The 17320-nt window shown below is 42.2% G+C and overlaps 1 protein-coding gene across 2 annotated transcripts in view; it reads left to right on the plus strand.

The window, feature by feature from the left end:
- Nucleotides 1–17320, plus strand: part of SNX9 (sorting nexin 9) — an 81869-nt gene that overhangs the window by 54274 nt on the left and 10275 nt on the right. For both annotated transcript variants that reach the window (XM_008072413.2, XM_021706121.1), the window contains 4 exons: nucleotides 2376–2506; nucleotides 9022–9125; nucleotides 10287–10390; nucleotides 14542–14619. In XM_008072413.2, the coding sequence (XP_008070604.1) occupies nucleotides 2376–2506; nucleotides 9022–9125; nucleotides 10287–10390; nucleotides 14542–14619 (417 nt within the window). The remainder of the gene's footprint in view (nucleotides 1–2375; nucleotides 2507–9021; nucleotides 9126–10286; nucleotides 10391–14541; nucleotides 14620–17320) is intronic.

Raw genomic sequence — 17320 nt, forward strand, 5'->3', positions numbered from 1 at the left:
TTTTGTTAACTTCTGTTGATCTATGTTGAAATTCACTGATTTTTTTTTTTCTTCTGCTATCTTGAGTTTTCTGTTGGGCCGCTACAGGGAATTTTAAATTTTAGTTACTGTACTGTCAACTCCAGAATTTTTATTTGATTCCTTTTTTTATAATTTTTATCTCCTTGAGAATGTATATATATTGATTCCCTGTCATGTTTTTCTTTAACTTTTAAGCATGCCTTTCTTTAGTTCTTTGAACATGTTTATAGAATCTTCTTTGCTGCTTTGTTTTTTTCTCCTGAATTCAACAACTGAGGATACTTAGAGATAGTGTCTTTTGACTGCTGCTTCTTCTCAATATGGGTCATATCTTGCTGTTTCTTTGCATATCTCTTAATTTTTTGTTGAAAACTGGACATTTTTGAGAATGTTTTAACAACTCTGAATTCCGAGTGTACCTCCGTAAAGGTTGTTTCTGCTTTTTGTCTGTTATTTGCTTAGGCTCTCTGTAACTTGTCTCCTCAGCAGCTTAGTTATTGTTAGGTTCGTGCATTTTTTGTGTTTGCCTTCCTACATTTACTCTTGTGCCTGTGGACAGATAGTAAGCCTGTGATTGACAGGACAGAAGTTGCATTCAGTCATTCAAGCCAGTAAGGCTTCTGTCCTCTGTTGATGTAAGTGTGTGTGTAGGTAGAGGGAAAGCATTCAAAGCTCAGGACATTTTCAAGTCCTGTGGCCTTCACTTTCAACCGGACCTTTTTGTGTCTCCTTGACTTGTGTATACAGCTTCAGAGTTGGCCAAGAGTGTTTGTCTGGTTTGAACCCCATCTGGACTCCCCTGTTTGTGCACACAGCCGCTGCCTGGAGCATGCGAGGCTCAGCCATGCAGCCCTGGCTGGCGGGACTGTCAGCCTTCCCGTTCACTCATCTCCGAGATTGTCCCTGCCACCACACCACCCCTGAACATGGGCATCCCCCACCACTCCAATCAAGTGAGCCTACATATGCTCTGGCAGGAAAGCTATGGCTGCCAGTCTTCACAGTGTGCTTTCTGCCCTGGCAGTAGTTCTGTGCCAACTAAGTGGGTGGGAGGTACCCAGGCAGCAGGTGGAGAGGAGAGCAGCCCCAGAATGTTGCAGATTTCCTCTTCTCTTGCCTGAAGTTCCGTTTTTCAGGCATAAGCACTTCTCATATGGCTGTTTGCCTTTGGTTGATTTCCAGAGCACTGACTTGGTTGTTTGTCAGTGTTGTCCAGCTTTATTGTTGCTTTGAGACATAGGGCTATCTGATCTCACTTGGACACAGCTGGAATTTCTACCTCCCAGAAGCCTTTCAACCAACATTAATTTTTGTTTAGTAGGCTTATAAAAATTCTCAGTGTGGTTCACTTGATGTTTGGTATGCCATGCTTGTCAAACTGACTTTCTAGTTTTAAATAGAAATAATCACTCATAAACTCCATTTTAGTATGATCATAAGTTCTAGAATAGCAGCTTTCATTATTGCATTCATGGAAAAATCATTGCTATTTCATTTTAAGTAATTTAAAAAACAAAATGGAGAAAACAGCTCTAGGCCTGAGTTACTTCTCATAAGTGCTAAATTTAAACTTTTATATTTGTAGATTATATTGCATTTGGACACACTTTTATAAATGTAGAAATGTTATGTAGTTTTTAAGAATGGCATTACATTCCACTTATCCCTGCTTTCTTGCCTTTAGGGCAGGGGTCCCCAATCCCTGGGCTGCGGACCAGTACCAGTCCATGGCCTTTAAGATCCAGGCCTCACAGCAGGAGGTGAGCAAAGCTCTGCCTCCTGTCAGATCAACAGTAGCATTTGATTCTTATAGGAGCACAAACCCTATTGTGAACTGCGCATGTAAGGAATCTAGGCTGTACACTCCTTATGAGAATGTAATGCCTGATGATCCACCCCTACCCCACACTCCCTGGTCTTTCCTGGTCCATGGGAAAATTGTCTTCCATGAAACCAGTCCCTGGTGCCAAAAAGGTTGGGGACTGTTACTTTAGGGCTTCATGTGGCCTCATGGAAACTGGCCTGATGTTAGGTTGTAAGAAAGAGATAATTTTCCAAGTTGAGGTAAGATTTACTTTAAATTTTTTTGGTACTATAGGGATCCTTGAAGAAAATAGCACTTTGAGGCTATGATTACTCTTGTCACAATTAAAAGATTCATTAATGTGTCTTACCTGTAGGTCTTTAAGTATTCACTGTGTTGCATGTTTTTAGGTTAGTAAAAAATCACCAGTTTACCTTTTACTAAGTAGCTTTCTACCAAGTAGCCTGTAGCCATAGAAGTGACTTTTAGTTACAGTAATGTAACTCATGTCGAAGTGAGTTGTGTGGCACTCTTGGTGTGTCTCCTGCAGGTCGCTTTGAAGAAGAATTCATCAAAATGCGCATGGAGAGACTCCAGGCCTGGATGACCAGGATGTGTCGTCATCCCGTCATCTCAGAAAGCGAGCTTTTCCAGCAGTTCCTGAACTTCCGAGATGAGAAGGTAGGACATTTTATTAATAAGGTCTTAGAGGGCATTAAGAGTTGTCACCTTTACATCAAATTTATCTGAAAGGAGTTAAAATGACGTTGGTTAGTTATTTCTTACTTCCTCTAGTGATAGTGAGGGGGCAGAAACTTAAATCCCATCCACAGGGAATTTGGCACGATGTGTGAAGAGTTGCCTGCCAGGAGGACTTCCCTGCACTGGGGTTGTGGCTCAGGACAGGCAGGGGCAGGTGAAGGGAGCAGTTTTTTCCTAGATGCTTTTAAGAATAGAATAAACCCCAAACTATGAAGGGTATTATCAGTGGGAGGCGACTGCATGGTTTCTTCTGGTCACCTTTGACTTGAAATGTCATAGCACCATGAAAGGAAATGCAGAGTCAGAGGTGAGCTATTCTTCTCAGAACCAGGCCGTTTTTCCATCCCTGCAGTTGTGAGGCCAAAGTAAATTCTGATCTCTCTCTGCCCACCCCGCTGGGCCATCATTCTGTCAGTGGTCATCTGTTCTTTATTAAAATTTTTAAAAATTGACTGCCTGACATCTCATAATCGTCTGCTTTGGAAATAGTTTTCTTTCTCAATACATGTTTACTGTACTCTTTATTGTATTATTTTATCCTTTAAAGATGCTTTCTTCATAATTTTTCTTATAACAAATATTGCATATTTTAGAAAACATGCTGAAGAATAAAAGCACAAGTTAGCTCAGAAGCAGCAGGAGATGCTAAATATATTATAGTCCTTAGAAAGATGTCATAAAGTTATTTTTGTCTTTAATACTAGAATATCATATACCCTGTTAGAATTTTCAGACAGCTTCACTTGCTAAACTTATTTGTAGTACTTTTCCCTTGTTGATGTGAACACATTTACAGTAAGTCTTAAATGCTAGGCTCTATCTGCGTACGTTTAAAAACGTGTGTATACAGCATACTATAAGTATTTGGGCTATATTTTCAATGATTGTCTGTTTCTAAAATTGACAGGCCCATTTGTGTGTCACCAGAAAGGGAATTAGAAAACACTGGGATGGTTCAGCATTTCTTTGTGAATTTGTACATATCACAGGTCTAGCCTTGCATGCTGCCCTAGCAAACCCTATTTCTGGTGAGATGTGATATTCTGTCACAGGTTGTATGTCATATAGCTATATAGTAGAGAAGCTAAGTTCTTTGAGTTCCGTAAATGTTTTGTTACTTTGTAGTTACGAAAACTACACGGAGCCCCTCCAAGTTTAGTACCTTCCTAGTTCCCATAAGACTTTAACAAGGGCTTGTTTGATTGACTTGCCAAGGATTTGACTTAGAAAGCATTTCTGAGGGTCATGTTTTAGGCATAGTGGGGTTTAAGAATAATACATCATACATATCAGTTGTTTTGTTTTGTTTTAAATGACTGCCACCTCCAAAGATTGATCAACTTGCCATAAAAGTGGTGCAAGCAAAAAAAAAAAAAAAGAACTTGGGAGTCAGGGCACTTGAGTTCTGGCCTTAGCTCTGCTTCTAACTACCTGTGATCTTGGTGAAGGCATTTGATGTCTTTGGACCAAAATGTCTTCACATCCTAAATGACAGTATGGAACTCGATAAAAACTTTGATTCTGTGGTCAGTAGTCACTCATATAAATCAATGGTGGACTCGGAAAATCCCAAAGACTCAACAGAGAAATTACTAGAAATTAGTGGCTAGTGAGGTAGCCAGTATAAGACATTGCATATTGATTAATAAAAACAGAAGTTGAATGTTTAAAAACAAAACTATTATACATCATAGCCTCAAAAGTATCGAATATCTAGGAATAAATGCAAGAAAGATCTTCACAGAAAACTATGAAACATTGTTGAGAAAAGTAAAAGGAGACCTAAATAAAATTTTCCAGCAGCTTGTCTCATGGATTGAAACAATAAAGGTGTCTTATGTAGAAAATAAAAATGCTTAATTAGAATAGTCAACATGTCCTTGGAAAAGAATGAAGGAGGAGGAGGACGTAATAGGATACCAGAATTCATTGTGAAGCTAAAATAGTTTAAAAAGCACAATATTGGCATAAGGCTAGTCAAATAGACCTGTAGAACTGAATAGAGTGAACACTTGACTTATGACAAAGATGGCACCAAGTACAGTTGGGAAAGAGTCTTTTCAATAAACAGTGCACCACTGGGGATCATGAGATGTGGTCGTTGTCTCACAACCTCTGATGCTATTTTGTTAAGGTTGATAGTAGTATTATGCTTATGGTTTTAAAAAATGCCATTATCCGAGACCTCGTCTCTACAATAAATTTTTTTAAAAAATTAGCCCGGTGTGGTAGTGCATGCCTGTACTTCCGGCTACTTGGAAGACTGAGGCGGAAGGATCACTGGAGCCCGGTAGGTCAACGCTGGGGTGGTCGTGAGCATGAGACTCCAGTTCAAAAAAAGAAAAACATTATCTGTTAAAGATACATAATGAGGTATGGGAAGGAAATGGGAGGGGAGGGAAGGGGAAAGGGTGGGAGGGAGAAAGGGAGGGAGGGAGAGAGTGTTGGAGAGTAGGCTGGGCACTGCGGCTCACACCTGTAATCCTAGCACTCTGGGAGACTGAGGCACGATGAACCCAGTAGTTTAAGACCAGCCTGAGCAACAAAGTGAGACCCTGCTTGTAATGAAAGAGAGAGAAAGAAAGAAAGAATGAGAGAGAGAGATTGATTAGCCAGGCATGGTGGTGTGTGCTTGCAGTCCTAGCCACTCAGGAGGCTGAGACAGAAGGATCATTGGAACCCAGGAGGTCAAGGCTGTGGTGAGCCATGGTCATGCCACTGCACTCTAACCTGGGTGACAGAGCAAGACCCCAAATATAAAGCAATTAAAATATAAAAGGAACATAAAGAATGTTGGAGAGTAGCTATAAAACAAAACTGGCAACTCGTGGGCAGTGGGGAAGCGTGTGGGGTGATTGTTCCCACAGTCACATGACAGCTGCAGGTCTTGTATGTGGTTTTGACAGGACAGACATTTGGAAAGTTTCTTATGCCCTGTAAACATTGGTTGAAAGGAATGCAGTTGAAACTGTAGCCGAAGAGAGGTGTGACACTTCCAGAAAAGTATTGCAGGCAGCAATAGTAGCTGTTGGATCAGGCTCTGAACATACAGCTGGAGAGATCTAGCCAGTTAGCATGAAAGTTGGAGATGAAGTTCTCCCAAAATGTGGAGGCACCAACGTAGTTCTAGGTGACAGGGATCATTCCTGATTCCAGGGTGGTACCACTCTTGGAAAGCATGTGGACGAAAATAAATCATGATGGAGTGGTATCATCTGAAGCAGCCCGTGCCACTGCAGCTCTGAAAGCTTTCATCATGTAAATAATTGTCACATCTCATAATAAATGACTTTTTAACAACTGGCAAAATGTTGATTATTGTTGAAGCTAAGTTTATTGTGTTTTTCTCTCTACTTTTGTATATGTTTGAAAGTTTTCATTGTAAAAAGTTTTCTAAAACTCAGTTCCAGATGATTCATGGATCTAAATGTGAAAGACTTCCAAAAGGTAACAGGGGAGAATCCCTGGAGTAAGGAAGAGTTTCTGAAATGAGACACAGTAAAGACTAACCATGCAGGAAGAGCTGGATAATTAGACTACATTAAAATTAAGGACTTTTTTTTTTCAGAAGACCTATTGAAAATGAAAAACAAACTACTGAATAGAAGATGTCTGCAGCATATATAACCACTGAAGGGCTAGATTTTAGAGTATGTGAAAAACTACACAAATCAATAAAGAAGATAATCAAACAAGGCACTGTGGCTTCTGCCTATAAGTCCCAGCAGTTTGTGAGGTGGAGGTGAGAGGTTTGTCTGAGCCTAGAGGTTTGAGACCAGCCTGGGCAACTTGGCGAGACCTTGTCTCTAAAATAAATTTAAAAATTAGCCAGGTGTGGTGGAGTACACTTACAGTTCCAGTTACTTGGAAGGCTGAGGTGGCAGAATCACCTGAGCCCAGCAGGTCGAGGCTGTGGTGGCCGTGAGCATGCCGCTGCACTCCAGCCTGAGTGACAGAGTGAGACTCCAACTCAAAAATAATAATAATAAAAAATTTTTTAATGGTCAGGCTTGGTGGCTCCGCCTATAATCCCAGCACTTTGGGAGGCCAAGGCAAGTGGATTGCCCGAGCCTGTGGGTTCGAGACCTGCCCAGACAACTTGGCGAGACCTCTTCTCTATAATAAACAAAAAAAAATTAGCCGGGCATGGTAGTGTGTGCCTGTAGTTCCAGCTACTTGGAAGGCAAGGGGGAAGGATTGTGGGAGCCCAGCATGTTGCTGCTGGGGTGGCTGTGAGCGTGCCAGTGCACTCCAGCCTGGACAACAGAGTGAGACTCTAACTCAAAAAAAAAAAAAATTTTTTTTTAAACAATGATAATAACCAGCCCAGCACAAAAATAGGAGATTTGGTAATGTACTTCACAAAAGAAGATATTTGAATCAACAGCAAATGTATAGAAAAGTACTTAATGTGGCCGGGCTTGGTGGCTCAGCCTGTAATCCCAGCACTTTGGGAGGCCAAGGCAGGTGGATTGGCTATTTGGAGGGCTGAGGTGGAAGGATTTCCAGAACCCAGCAGGTCGACGCTGGGGTGGCTGTGAACGTGCCACTGCACTCCAGCCTGGGCTACAGAGTGAGACTCCAACTCAAAAAAGAAAAGAAAAAGAAAAACAGTTAATCTCATTAGCAATCAAGAAATGCAAATTAAAACCACAGTCCCGCCAGATACTCACCAGAATGACTAACATTAGAAAGACTGGCCATTAGGCCATACCATATCTTCTTGGTGAGGTGAGATGCTGCTGACACTCTGCTGGTGAAAATTGCAAGGCCAATTTGAAAAAGTTTGACATTTACTAAAGTTGAACGCTTATATGGCCCAGCATCTCCACTTCTAGTTATATACTGAACAGGAATGCATGCACATACACACCAAGAGACATGTACATAGCAGCTTTATCATAGTTCAATAGGGGTGGCTACCAGTAGTAGAAAGAATAAATAAATTGGGGAATATTCATAGAATAGAATATTACACAGCAATGAAGTGAATGAACTGCAGCTATACACAGAGTTGTTCCTGACCAAGGTTGAGCAAAAGAAGCCAGACACTAAGGAATGAGTATTATAGGGCTCTTTGCTAATTCAAAAAACTAGCAAAACTGTAGTTTAGGATGCATGCATAGGTGGTAAAATGCAAACAAAGTGTTAGTCTGTTTGTGCTGCTATAACAAAATACCTGAGACTGGGTAATTTATAAAGAACAGGAATGTATTTCTTCCAGTTTTATGGAGCCTAGAATCCCAAGATTCAAGGCACCAGCCTTTGGTGAGGGCTGCATCTTCCAGAAGGTAGAAATGCTATATCCTCGCATAGTGGAGGGCAGAAAGGGACAAACTGCCTTCATTGAGCCCTTTTATAAGGACACTCATTCCATTCACAAGGGGAGGAGCCCTGTGACTAAATCGCCTGTCAGGTGATTAGGCCCTGCCTCTTAATATCATCATGTTGGCCATTCATTGTCAACACATGAGCTTTGGTGAGGATATGTTCGAACCATAGCAGAAAACAAGGAAATTAAAGCCATAAAAGAGATCATAAAGCCGGGATCAGTGGCTCAGCCTGTAAGCCTGCGCCTTTGGGAGGCTGAGGTGAGTGGATTGCCTAAGCCCGCAGGTTCGAGACCCGCCTAGGCAGGCGAGACCTCATCTCTACAATAAATAAAAAAATTAGCCGGGCGTGGTAGCGCATGCCTGTAATTCCAGCTACTCGGAAGGCTGAGGCGGAAGGATCGCCGGAGCCCAGCAGGTTGAGGCTGCGGTGGCTGGGAGCAGCCACTGCACTCCAGTCTGTGCGACAGAGTGAGACTCCAACTCAAAAAAAAAAAGAGAGAGATCATAAATCACCTTTCTAGGGGCGGGACAGAGTAGCAGTGACTGGGAAGGACATGAGAGACTCTGGCATGCTGGCTGTCTTTCTTGGCCTAGGTGGTGTTTACCCACATACTCTATGAGAACTCATTGCGCTGTACATTTTGCTCTGGGTACTTTTCTGTGTGTATCTTAATATATTCTTTTTTAAAATAGCTCATAATATTGGTACCTATCTTATATTTTAGAAAAGCATTTATCTTTTTTTTTTTTAGAAAACACTTAACCCAAACATTTGAGGTACTTTGTCAAAATGCATAGGGTGTGTTTCTATTCCCTGTGTCCATGTTGGTGGCCATTGGAAAAGGAATGTGGCTGAATCAGTTCACTCTCAAAAGACCAGGTCTCAAGGACCGTCCTGTGGAGGGACACTGTCTGTGCCCTGAGACCACATTTGAGGTGTGGAGGAGGGGTTTGACCCCACAATGCAGAGGGAGATGGTGTGAGAACTTCTCCTTGAAGACGAGGGAGGTGAAGGTGACCCGTGGGCTGGTTCTCGCAGAGCATTTGGAAGGCCAGCTGGACTCCGTTCTCTACTCTAACCTCGTAATGTTCTCCTCACAGGAGTGGAAAACTGGGAAGAGGAAGGCAGAGAAGGATGAGCTGGCGGGAGTCATGATATTTTCCACCATGGAGCCAGAGGCGCCTGACTTGGACTTAGTAGAAATGTAAGACACCCACACACTTCACTTTCTGCCAACCTGTGTCTGCCTCTTTGGCTTATGGGTCTTGACCAGCACAGCCATGATTGAAACAAATTGTCAGGCAAGAGTTTACGAAATAAGTGGGGTTTGTAGTCACAGGATGAGGGAGACACCATTCGTACACAGAAGCACTTTCTAACCATGACATGCGGTTAGAGTTTCCTTCCTTTAACCAGCAGTCAGTGACTTCATAGTTGACATGGAGTTCAGTCATTATTTCCTCCAAGGTGTGATGAAACCATGTCCAGCATGGCAAAACCTCTTTAAATGTTGCCTTGAAGGAAACAATCTCCAGACTACTGTTTCTGTACGTTTTTTAATCTATGGTTTTTAATCATTTAATTTTTTTAAGTACAGACTCAGTTGGAACTTTGGAGTAGTTTCTTCTCTATATAAGGACTAAAAAGAAATCTTTTTTTTTTTTAATTTTAAGAAACTTTTTTATTACCATAAAATCACTGCTTATTTGTTACCAAAAACATAGATCAGAAACACACACACACATATACACAATCCATGACCTACCCAGAGAGAAAAATCAGTGTTAATATGTTGGTATATAGTTTTCCAAACCTTCCTCAGTACAAATGTAATTACAGGAAAAAGTGTTCGTTTGAGCAAAAATGGCCTCACACTATACATTGTCTTTTTAATTTGACAATACATTGTGACAATCTCTTCAAGTTGGTAAATACACATGTGACATCCTTAAAGAACTAATATTGTCAGTATCACTTAGGTGATTGTGTATTCAGAATATTGTCTGTATTTCATTAAAGTACTTGTTAGACTGAATAAACAACCACCATTAGTAACCCATATTACCGTTTTCCAAATATAACAGTACCTCCAATGACTGGAATTTCACTGCATAAGATATTCAAGAAATGATGAATAATTTTAGTTAAAATTCTCAAAGAATTGAAGGGTAAAGGAAACAAAGTTAGATTATAAATGGTAGATTTTCAAGCAGTCATTTAAAGAGCTGAAGCAGGCCTATTTATAAGACTCTAATGAAAGGGTAGTTGTAGTGCAGGAAAGCCAGTGACTGTGGTTGTTTGGCCTGAGTCTCTGACAACACTGGTTTTTCTCCGCCTGTGTGACTGATGATGTCTTTGTCTGCAGAGAGCAGAAGTGTGATGCAGTTGGGAAGTTTACCAAGGCCATGGATGATGGTGTGAAGGAGCTGTTGACCGTGGGCCAGGAGCACTGGAAGCGCTGCACGGGGCGTAAGTCCACTCCTTGCGGCCGGGCTGGCCTTTGAGGTGTGACCTTTTTTATGGTGAGGAAACGGCTAGCTCAAACAGAAATGGGTTTGGTGGGCTGCATCAGGTCGCTCCCATCACTCTGCTTAACCTCACTGCGCCCTCATTAAACTGTAGAAAATTGACTCTAACAAAGCAGTTCAATAAATCTCATAAAAAAGCACCCTATTCGCTTAATTCTTTCTAGTCATTTTGGGTTTTATCATCTTTAGGTAATCGTTTTTGCATGTTTAGGGAGCCCTTGTAGGTATCTTTGGTCTCATGATTTTACTTTTTAACCTTCATTTGGTAAGATGTTGTATATTTGACTAAAGCCATAATTTTTAGACAAAAGCCATCCAGTTGGTAGTTGAAAAGGTGTCGGGCCAGGCAGACCAGGAGTACTGGGAAGGATGGCATGGCACTGTTGGTCATGGCTCTCTGACGACTCTCCATGTCCCTGAGAACATCCTGCCTCCCTTCTTTCCTTTGTAGACTGTCTTCCTGCTGAGCCACTTTTTCCTGCTTACCCCAGAACAGTGCAGCTCTTCTGTCAGATAGTCTAGGACAGAGTAACAGAGTCGACTATCCCTTTATGCGGATAATGCCACAGGATGCACCCATTAGCCCTAAGGCTCAGATTGCTGCACGACTTATCAGCCGCAGCGATGTGGGGCTTGCCAAGGCCTAAGTCTATCACTGCTATAGAATCTTGGGGTTTTTCTCCCCTTTATATCCTGCTCTTACCACACAAAGAGAACACTGGGTGCTAGCTATGCACTGCTTGTCTTGGTCTCTGGAGAAAGGTGTACTACTAGTCCACCACTAGGAATTTCCTGGCCTTCTGCTCATAACGTACCACAAGAACATTGGTTGCATTCAGTTATATATTTAAATTAAAATGTCTTCTACCTTGAATTATAAGCATAATATATATACTCACTTTTATATCAATCCTTCAATACTCAGCATAGGAAAGAGCTTAATTATCTGTTTTTGTTAATATTTTTCCCCTTTATAAGGGAAAGGAATCAGAATTTGAAAGCCAAGAATAATTTCAATGAACAGGAAACTAACTGTGGAGTGACTTTTAGATGAGTTAATACAAAGGCATAGCACAGCAAAAAAAAAAAGCAATATTAAGATCTGATAAATCCAGACCTGTAAATCTAAGCCTTACATCAGGAATCAACAAACTATTTAACCCACACTCCAAATCCAGCATGCTACTTATTATTTCTTTTTTATTTTTGAGTTGGAGTCTCACTCTGTTGGCCAGACTGGAGTGCAGTGGCCACTCCCAGCCACTGCAGCCTCGACCTGCTGGGCTCCGGTGATCCTTCAGCCTCAGCCTTCCAAGTAGTTGGAACTACAGGCGCGCGCTACCACGCCTGGCTAGTTTTTTTGATTTACTGTAGAGATGAGGTCTTGCCAAGTTGCCCAGGCTGGTCTCAAACCTTCGGGCTCAGGCAATCCACTCACCTCAGCCTCCCAAAGGCGCAGGATTACAGGCTGAGCCACCGAGCCCGGCTGCCACTTATTTTTGTAAATAAAGTTTCATTAGAACATAGCCATACCTGTGTATTTGTGTATTGTCTTTAGCAACTTTTATGTTACAATGACACAGTTGAGTAGTTTCACTAGAAACTTGTAGCTCCACAAAATTTAAAATATTTACCTCTGGCCCTTTGCAGAGAACATTTACCAGGCCCTGCCTCACCTCTACCATGGCCCTAACCAATACCAATATCAGTGGTTCTCTGCCATTCTCATATTATCTTACATCAGCAAAGCAACTTGTGGTGTATCAACTGTTCATGCTTGAGGGACATACACCGGGAGTGATAACAGGTGTTTCTTTCCTATCTCAAATAAATATGCTGTACCTTGAATATAGAATTAAGCCTGAAGAAATAATTCATGTAAGCCAGGCTCGGTGGCTCAGCCTGTAATCCCGCGCCTTTGGGAGGCTGAGGTGAGTGGATTGCCTGAGCCTGCGGGTTTGAGACCCACCTCAGCAATTTGGCGAGACCTCATCTCTACAATAAATCAAAAATCAGCCAGGCATGGTAGCGTGTGCCTGTAATTCCGGCTACTCGAAAGGCTGAGGCGGAAGGATTGCCAGAGCCCAGCAGGTCGAGGCAGCGGTGGCCGGGAGCAGCCACTGCACTCCAGTCTGGGCGACAGAGTGAGACTTCCACTCAAAAAACAAAACAAAACAACAACATCAAAAAATAATGTATACAAATCTAGAAAACAAAATTCATGTCGAGCCTTTGATCACAGAGAATGACTCATGAACAGAAGGCAGAGTGACACTGTTCTCTGAAGTATAAAGGAAGGAATTCTATCTTAAAGGTAATTAATTAATTTGGACTATAAACTCTTACAAGCCTATCATAACAAATCATTTAAATCTATATGTTCCAGCCAGGCTCAGTGGCTCAGCCTGTAATCCTGCGCCTTTGGGAGGCTGAGGTGAGTGGATTGCCTGAGCCCGTGGGTCCGAGACCCACCTGGGCAATTTGGCGAGACCTCATCTCTACAATAAATCAAAAAATGAGCCAGGCATGGTAGCGCGTGCCTATAGTTCCAGCTACTTGGAAGGCTGAGGCGGAAGGATCGCCGGAGCCCAGCAGGTCGAGGCTGCAGTGGCCAGGAGCGGCCACTGCACTCCAGTCTGGGTGACAGAGTAAGACTCCAACTCAAACAATATAAAAAATAAAAAATAATAAATCTATATGTTCCTTGAATGATGTTTTTTCTAAGTGAATGCAAATCTTATCAGGCCAGCACAGTGGCTCATGCCTATAATTCCAGCACTTTTGGAGACCAAGGCAGAAGGATTGCTTGAGTTCGGAGTTTGAGACCAGCCTGGGCAACATAGCGAGACCTTGTCTCTACGAAAAATAAAAAAATTAGCCAGTGTGGTGGTATGTGCCTGTAGTCCCAGCTACTCAGGAGTCTGAGGCAGGAGGATCACCTGAGCCCAGGAATTTGAGACTGCAGTGAACCATGATAGTGTCACTGTACTCCAGCTTGGGTGACAGCATGAGACCCCGACACAAAAGATAATAAAAAAGGAATTAAGTCCCTTATGTCTAGTGTCTGATCAACTTCATGTCCCATATAATCCATAGACCAAATGGAAGCACTTTGTTTAGGCTTTGATTCAGGCATATCTTCTTTCTTCTCTTCTCTCAAAAAATAGTTTTATTAAATGCCTAATCTGTAAAATGAAAACTCCAACACCTACCCAAGTGGAGAAGCACATGCCAAGTGTCTTTAACCACAGGTACAAAGGCAGAAACTGAGGCACAGAAGCATAAGAAATGTATTACAGTTAATTGAGTTAACATAGTTTGAATTCGTGTTTCCTGATAACTGCAGCTCACAGACCTTACTCCAGATTTTTCTGGCCTAGTTATTTTTTAAGAAACATTAATTTTTAAATTTTTTTTCTCCCTTAATACTGCAAGAAGTCTTTAAATGCAAATAATGGTTTCTTTTGAAAGGCAACAGACGCCTTTAAGGGAACGACATACAAATACGAAGAAAGTCTGCCTTGTATTTTTCTCCACACCTTGTTGCTTTCAGCTTTTGTTTGGTTGGTTATTGATTTGCAAACAATCATTTGTACATTCATAAAGAATGGGCAGCATATCCAGAATCACAGGTGCCCAGTCCACCATCTGTTAGCCTTGTGACCTTGGGCAAGTCAAGTTTCCTGAGCCTTATTTTCCTATCCTCATTATGAAGGTGGTGCTTCTGCCTTTGGTAGAGGGGATTATGGTGATGATCCCATTGGTAGCATATGTGAAAGGACTTTGTAAACTGGAAATCATCTAAAGGAGCTTCTGTCTCATTTACATTTCATCCAGTGAATGAGAATATAGGGGTGGTTATTAATGATAGCATCTGCCATTAATTGGACAATCCATTAAAAACAATTGATTGAATAAAACCTTAATTGAAAACAATCAATATTTTTGCATCAGTATTTTATTGAAGAATATAGACTCTTTTCAGTCACTTCAAGTGTCTTTTATTAAAGAGTAATCTTTTTAGAAAATGGTTGAGCCCCATTTCTGTTTGCTTAGAAGACTTGTAACAATCCATTCCTTTCTCCCTTTCAGCATTACCCAAGGAATATCAGAAGATAGGAAAGGCCCTGCAGAGTTTAGCCACAGTATTCAGTTCTAGTGGTTATCAAGGTATGTCTCCCTTTGCTCATTGTGCCTTCAATGTTTTATCCAAACTGTCACCTGTTCACCTCTTGGGGTCTTGCAGACAGATTATAACTCTACAGTGAAGCACACTTGTCATTGATACATGACTGCCTGCCACACTCAGGACTTTTGAGAAAAGTGGGAACTGGTTATAATCTGTATTTTCTTGCTAGCTTGTTTGCCTTTCTTAGCTCTTTTGTCTCAGTGTAACAGGCAGCTGTGGTGGGTAACACTGGACCTTTCATCTCATTCCCTCTGTACTCTCTTAGTTCTTCTTGCTATAAAGGTCTGATTTTATCAAGGCCATTTGAAGGAAGAACGTTGGACTGAGTGATGAATGCATGTTGCCTGAGTCTCTCCATAAGGCATAATTGTGTCAGCTTGTCCTATAAACATGTATCTTACCCATGGAATATGGAGTTCATGGTTTCCGTTGGCAACGCTTGTGGGTGCAAGTTGGCTCTCTTCCTTTATTAAAAGGAAAGGGTGTTCATCATCTAGGTGGTACCTGTTATATATCTGATGTCTCCTATCACTTACAGAAAAGATACAATTGATGTTTTTACCAGGGTGTTTATCTTGATACCCAGGGGAGATAGTGCTTTAGATGTCCGTTTCTGGACATTTTAAGGGACAAGAAATTAGTTTCTCACCAGAATATAAGACTTAGGGCCCCACATGGGAGTGTTTCTCCTTGGCTTGGCTTAGCTGTGACTTATAACTGACACTTGAGACCAGAAGGGGGCTTTGAGGTTTAGTTAGTCAAGACGATGAATCTGAGGCCTAGGAAGAAGCATCTTGGCCAAGGCAACAAGTGGTTGGAAGAGCTGGGACAAGAACCCACCCATTGCTTAGAGAATAGGCAGGTGTCAGGGAGCCTTTTCGTCTTTGTAGCTCTGTGGTGTCCTGTCAGGGTGAGAGCATGTGTCAGTCTCAGTGGCACCCTTATATGTCCTAACTGACCTGCAGCCTGCCTGCCTTAAACCTCACCTGAGAGCTCTCCCTGATCCTCAGCTTGGCCCCAGGCTTCCCAGTGTTTCCTCTAGGCCACAAAAGTCCCTCTTGGAGACCCAGCTCTGCACTTGGGGCTCCTCCAGGTTCCTGTCCCTTGTGCCAACCCACATGCCTCCCTCAGAGCCTGGCGGGGCCTCCTGTCCCAGCAAAGTTCCCCACGTGTGGAAGGCTCAGGCAGGACGACAGCTCAGCAGTCGTCCACATCGTAACTGGAAATGGAAGTCTGACAATTATCCTTCTAGTAATTTCAGAGTTTATTGGTAAGTTATGATACATGTACCCAGACCGGGGCTCTCTAGTCATTTGAAGTCAAACAGAAAACTTAGAAACCGTGCAGAACTAAACCATAGGGGTGTTTTTTTATGGAGGGCTTTCAAAATATAAAAACCTCCTAGACAAAATTTAAAAGAGCTATAGCACTAAATTATAGAAGTCTAAAACACCAATTTATTTGTTCTCCTGAGCAGTGCTGGAAGAGACAAACTTGTCACTCATTATTCAATAAATATGCTATGAATAGAGGTCACCGAACCAGAAGTCTTGAAAAGGTGGGGGGAGGGGAAGGCAGTTGGTAATCTGGAAACTGGTTTCTAAAGCTCTTAAAATATAGTAGAATCCATATGGCTTCAGAGTGATGAGACTCTCTGCAGTTTTATAGTCTGTGTAATTTAGCCTGAAGCAACATAGAAGAAAGGATATGGAGAAAGGAGGACTAGGAGAGGATGAGGGCACCATCAGGACCAGGTTGCCACAGCAGCAGCAGCAGCATCCCAAATGGAGGGCATTCCAGATGGAGGTGGGTGGCAGGAGCATGCCCTGCTCAGTGGGGGTCACTATGGTGTCCTCCCCTGGGAGCTGCCTAATCTAGCGAGTCCTTAATATTTTCTGTACTATAATTATAACTCAAAGCATTGTCAAATACTCACATTGCAAATAGCACTTTTTAAAATATTAAAAGTACTTAGTTTAATATATGTCTTATGTTGAATGTCATTCATCTTATTAAAGATACTATTTTAAAGACCTGTTCAAGGCCAGGTGCGGTGGCTGCTTACATCTATAATCCCAGCACTTGGGGGGTGGAGGCGAGAGAATTGCCCTGAGTTCAGGGATTTGAGACCAACCTGGGCAACTTGGCGAGACTTCGTCTCTACTATAAATCAAAAAACTTAGCCAGGCATGGTGGTGCACACCTGTGGTTACAGCTACTTGGAAAGCTGAGGCAGAAGGATCACCTGAACCGAGTAAGTCGAGGCTGCAGTGACCATGAGTGTGCCACTGCACTCCAGCCTGGGTGACAGAGTGAGACTCCAACTCAGAAAAAAAAAGACCCGTTCAAGTTCCTTTTGACCAGCTTCTCCCATCTCAAAGGACAGTGAAGGTCAGTAGTGTTGCGTGCTGTGTCTCGTCACAGCAGTGCTGTGTCTTGGAGTAGTGCTGTCCTGTGCAACCTTGCAGGAGTGTAAATGAGTTAAATTTCTAAAGACATCTCTGATCATAGTAAATATCCCAGTGCATGTGCTGACAGTGAAGTAGTACAGAGACTGTCAGCCAGGCCCCTGCACAGATCCATGAAGCAGGCCAGATTCTTATGGACTATCATGGAAATACAGTCGATAGAAATGTTTAAACAGTTATGTATGGGGGAAGAGAGAAACAGACATGGAAGAAA

The sequence above is a fragment of the Carlito syrichta genome, unplaced genomic scaffold (assembly GCF_000164805.1).
Source record: "Carlito syrichta isolate Samal-C Ts95f unplaced genomic scaffold, Tarsius_syrichta-2.0.1 Scaffold315163, whole genome shotgun sequence".
NCBI lineage: Eukaryota > Metazoa > Chordata > Mammalia > Primates > Tarsiidae > Carlito > Carlito syrichta.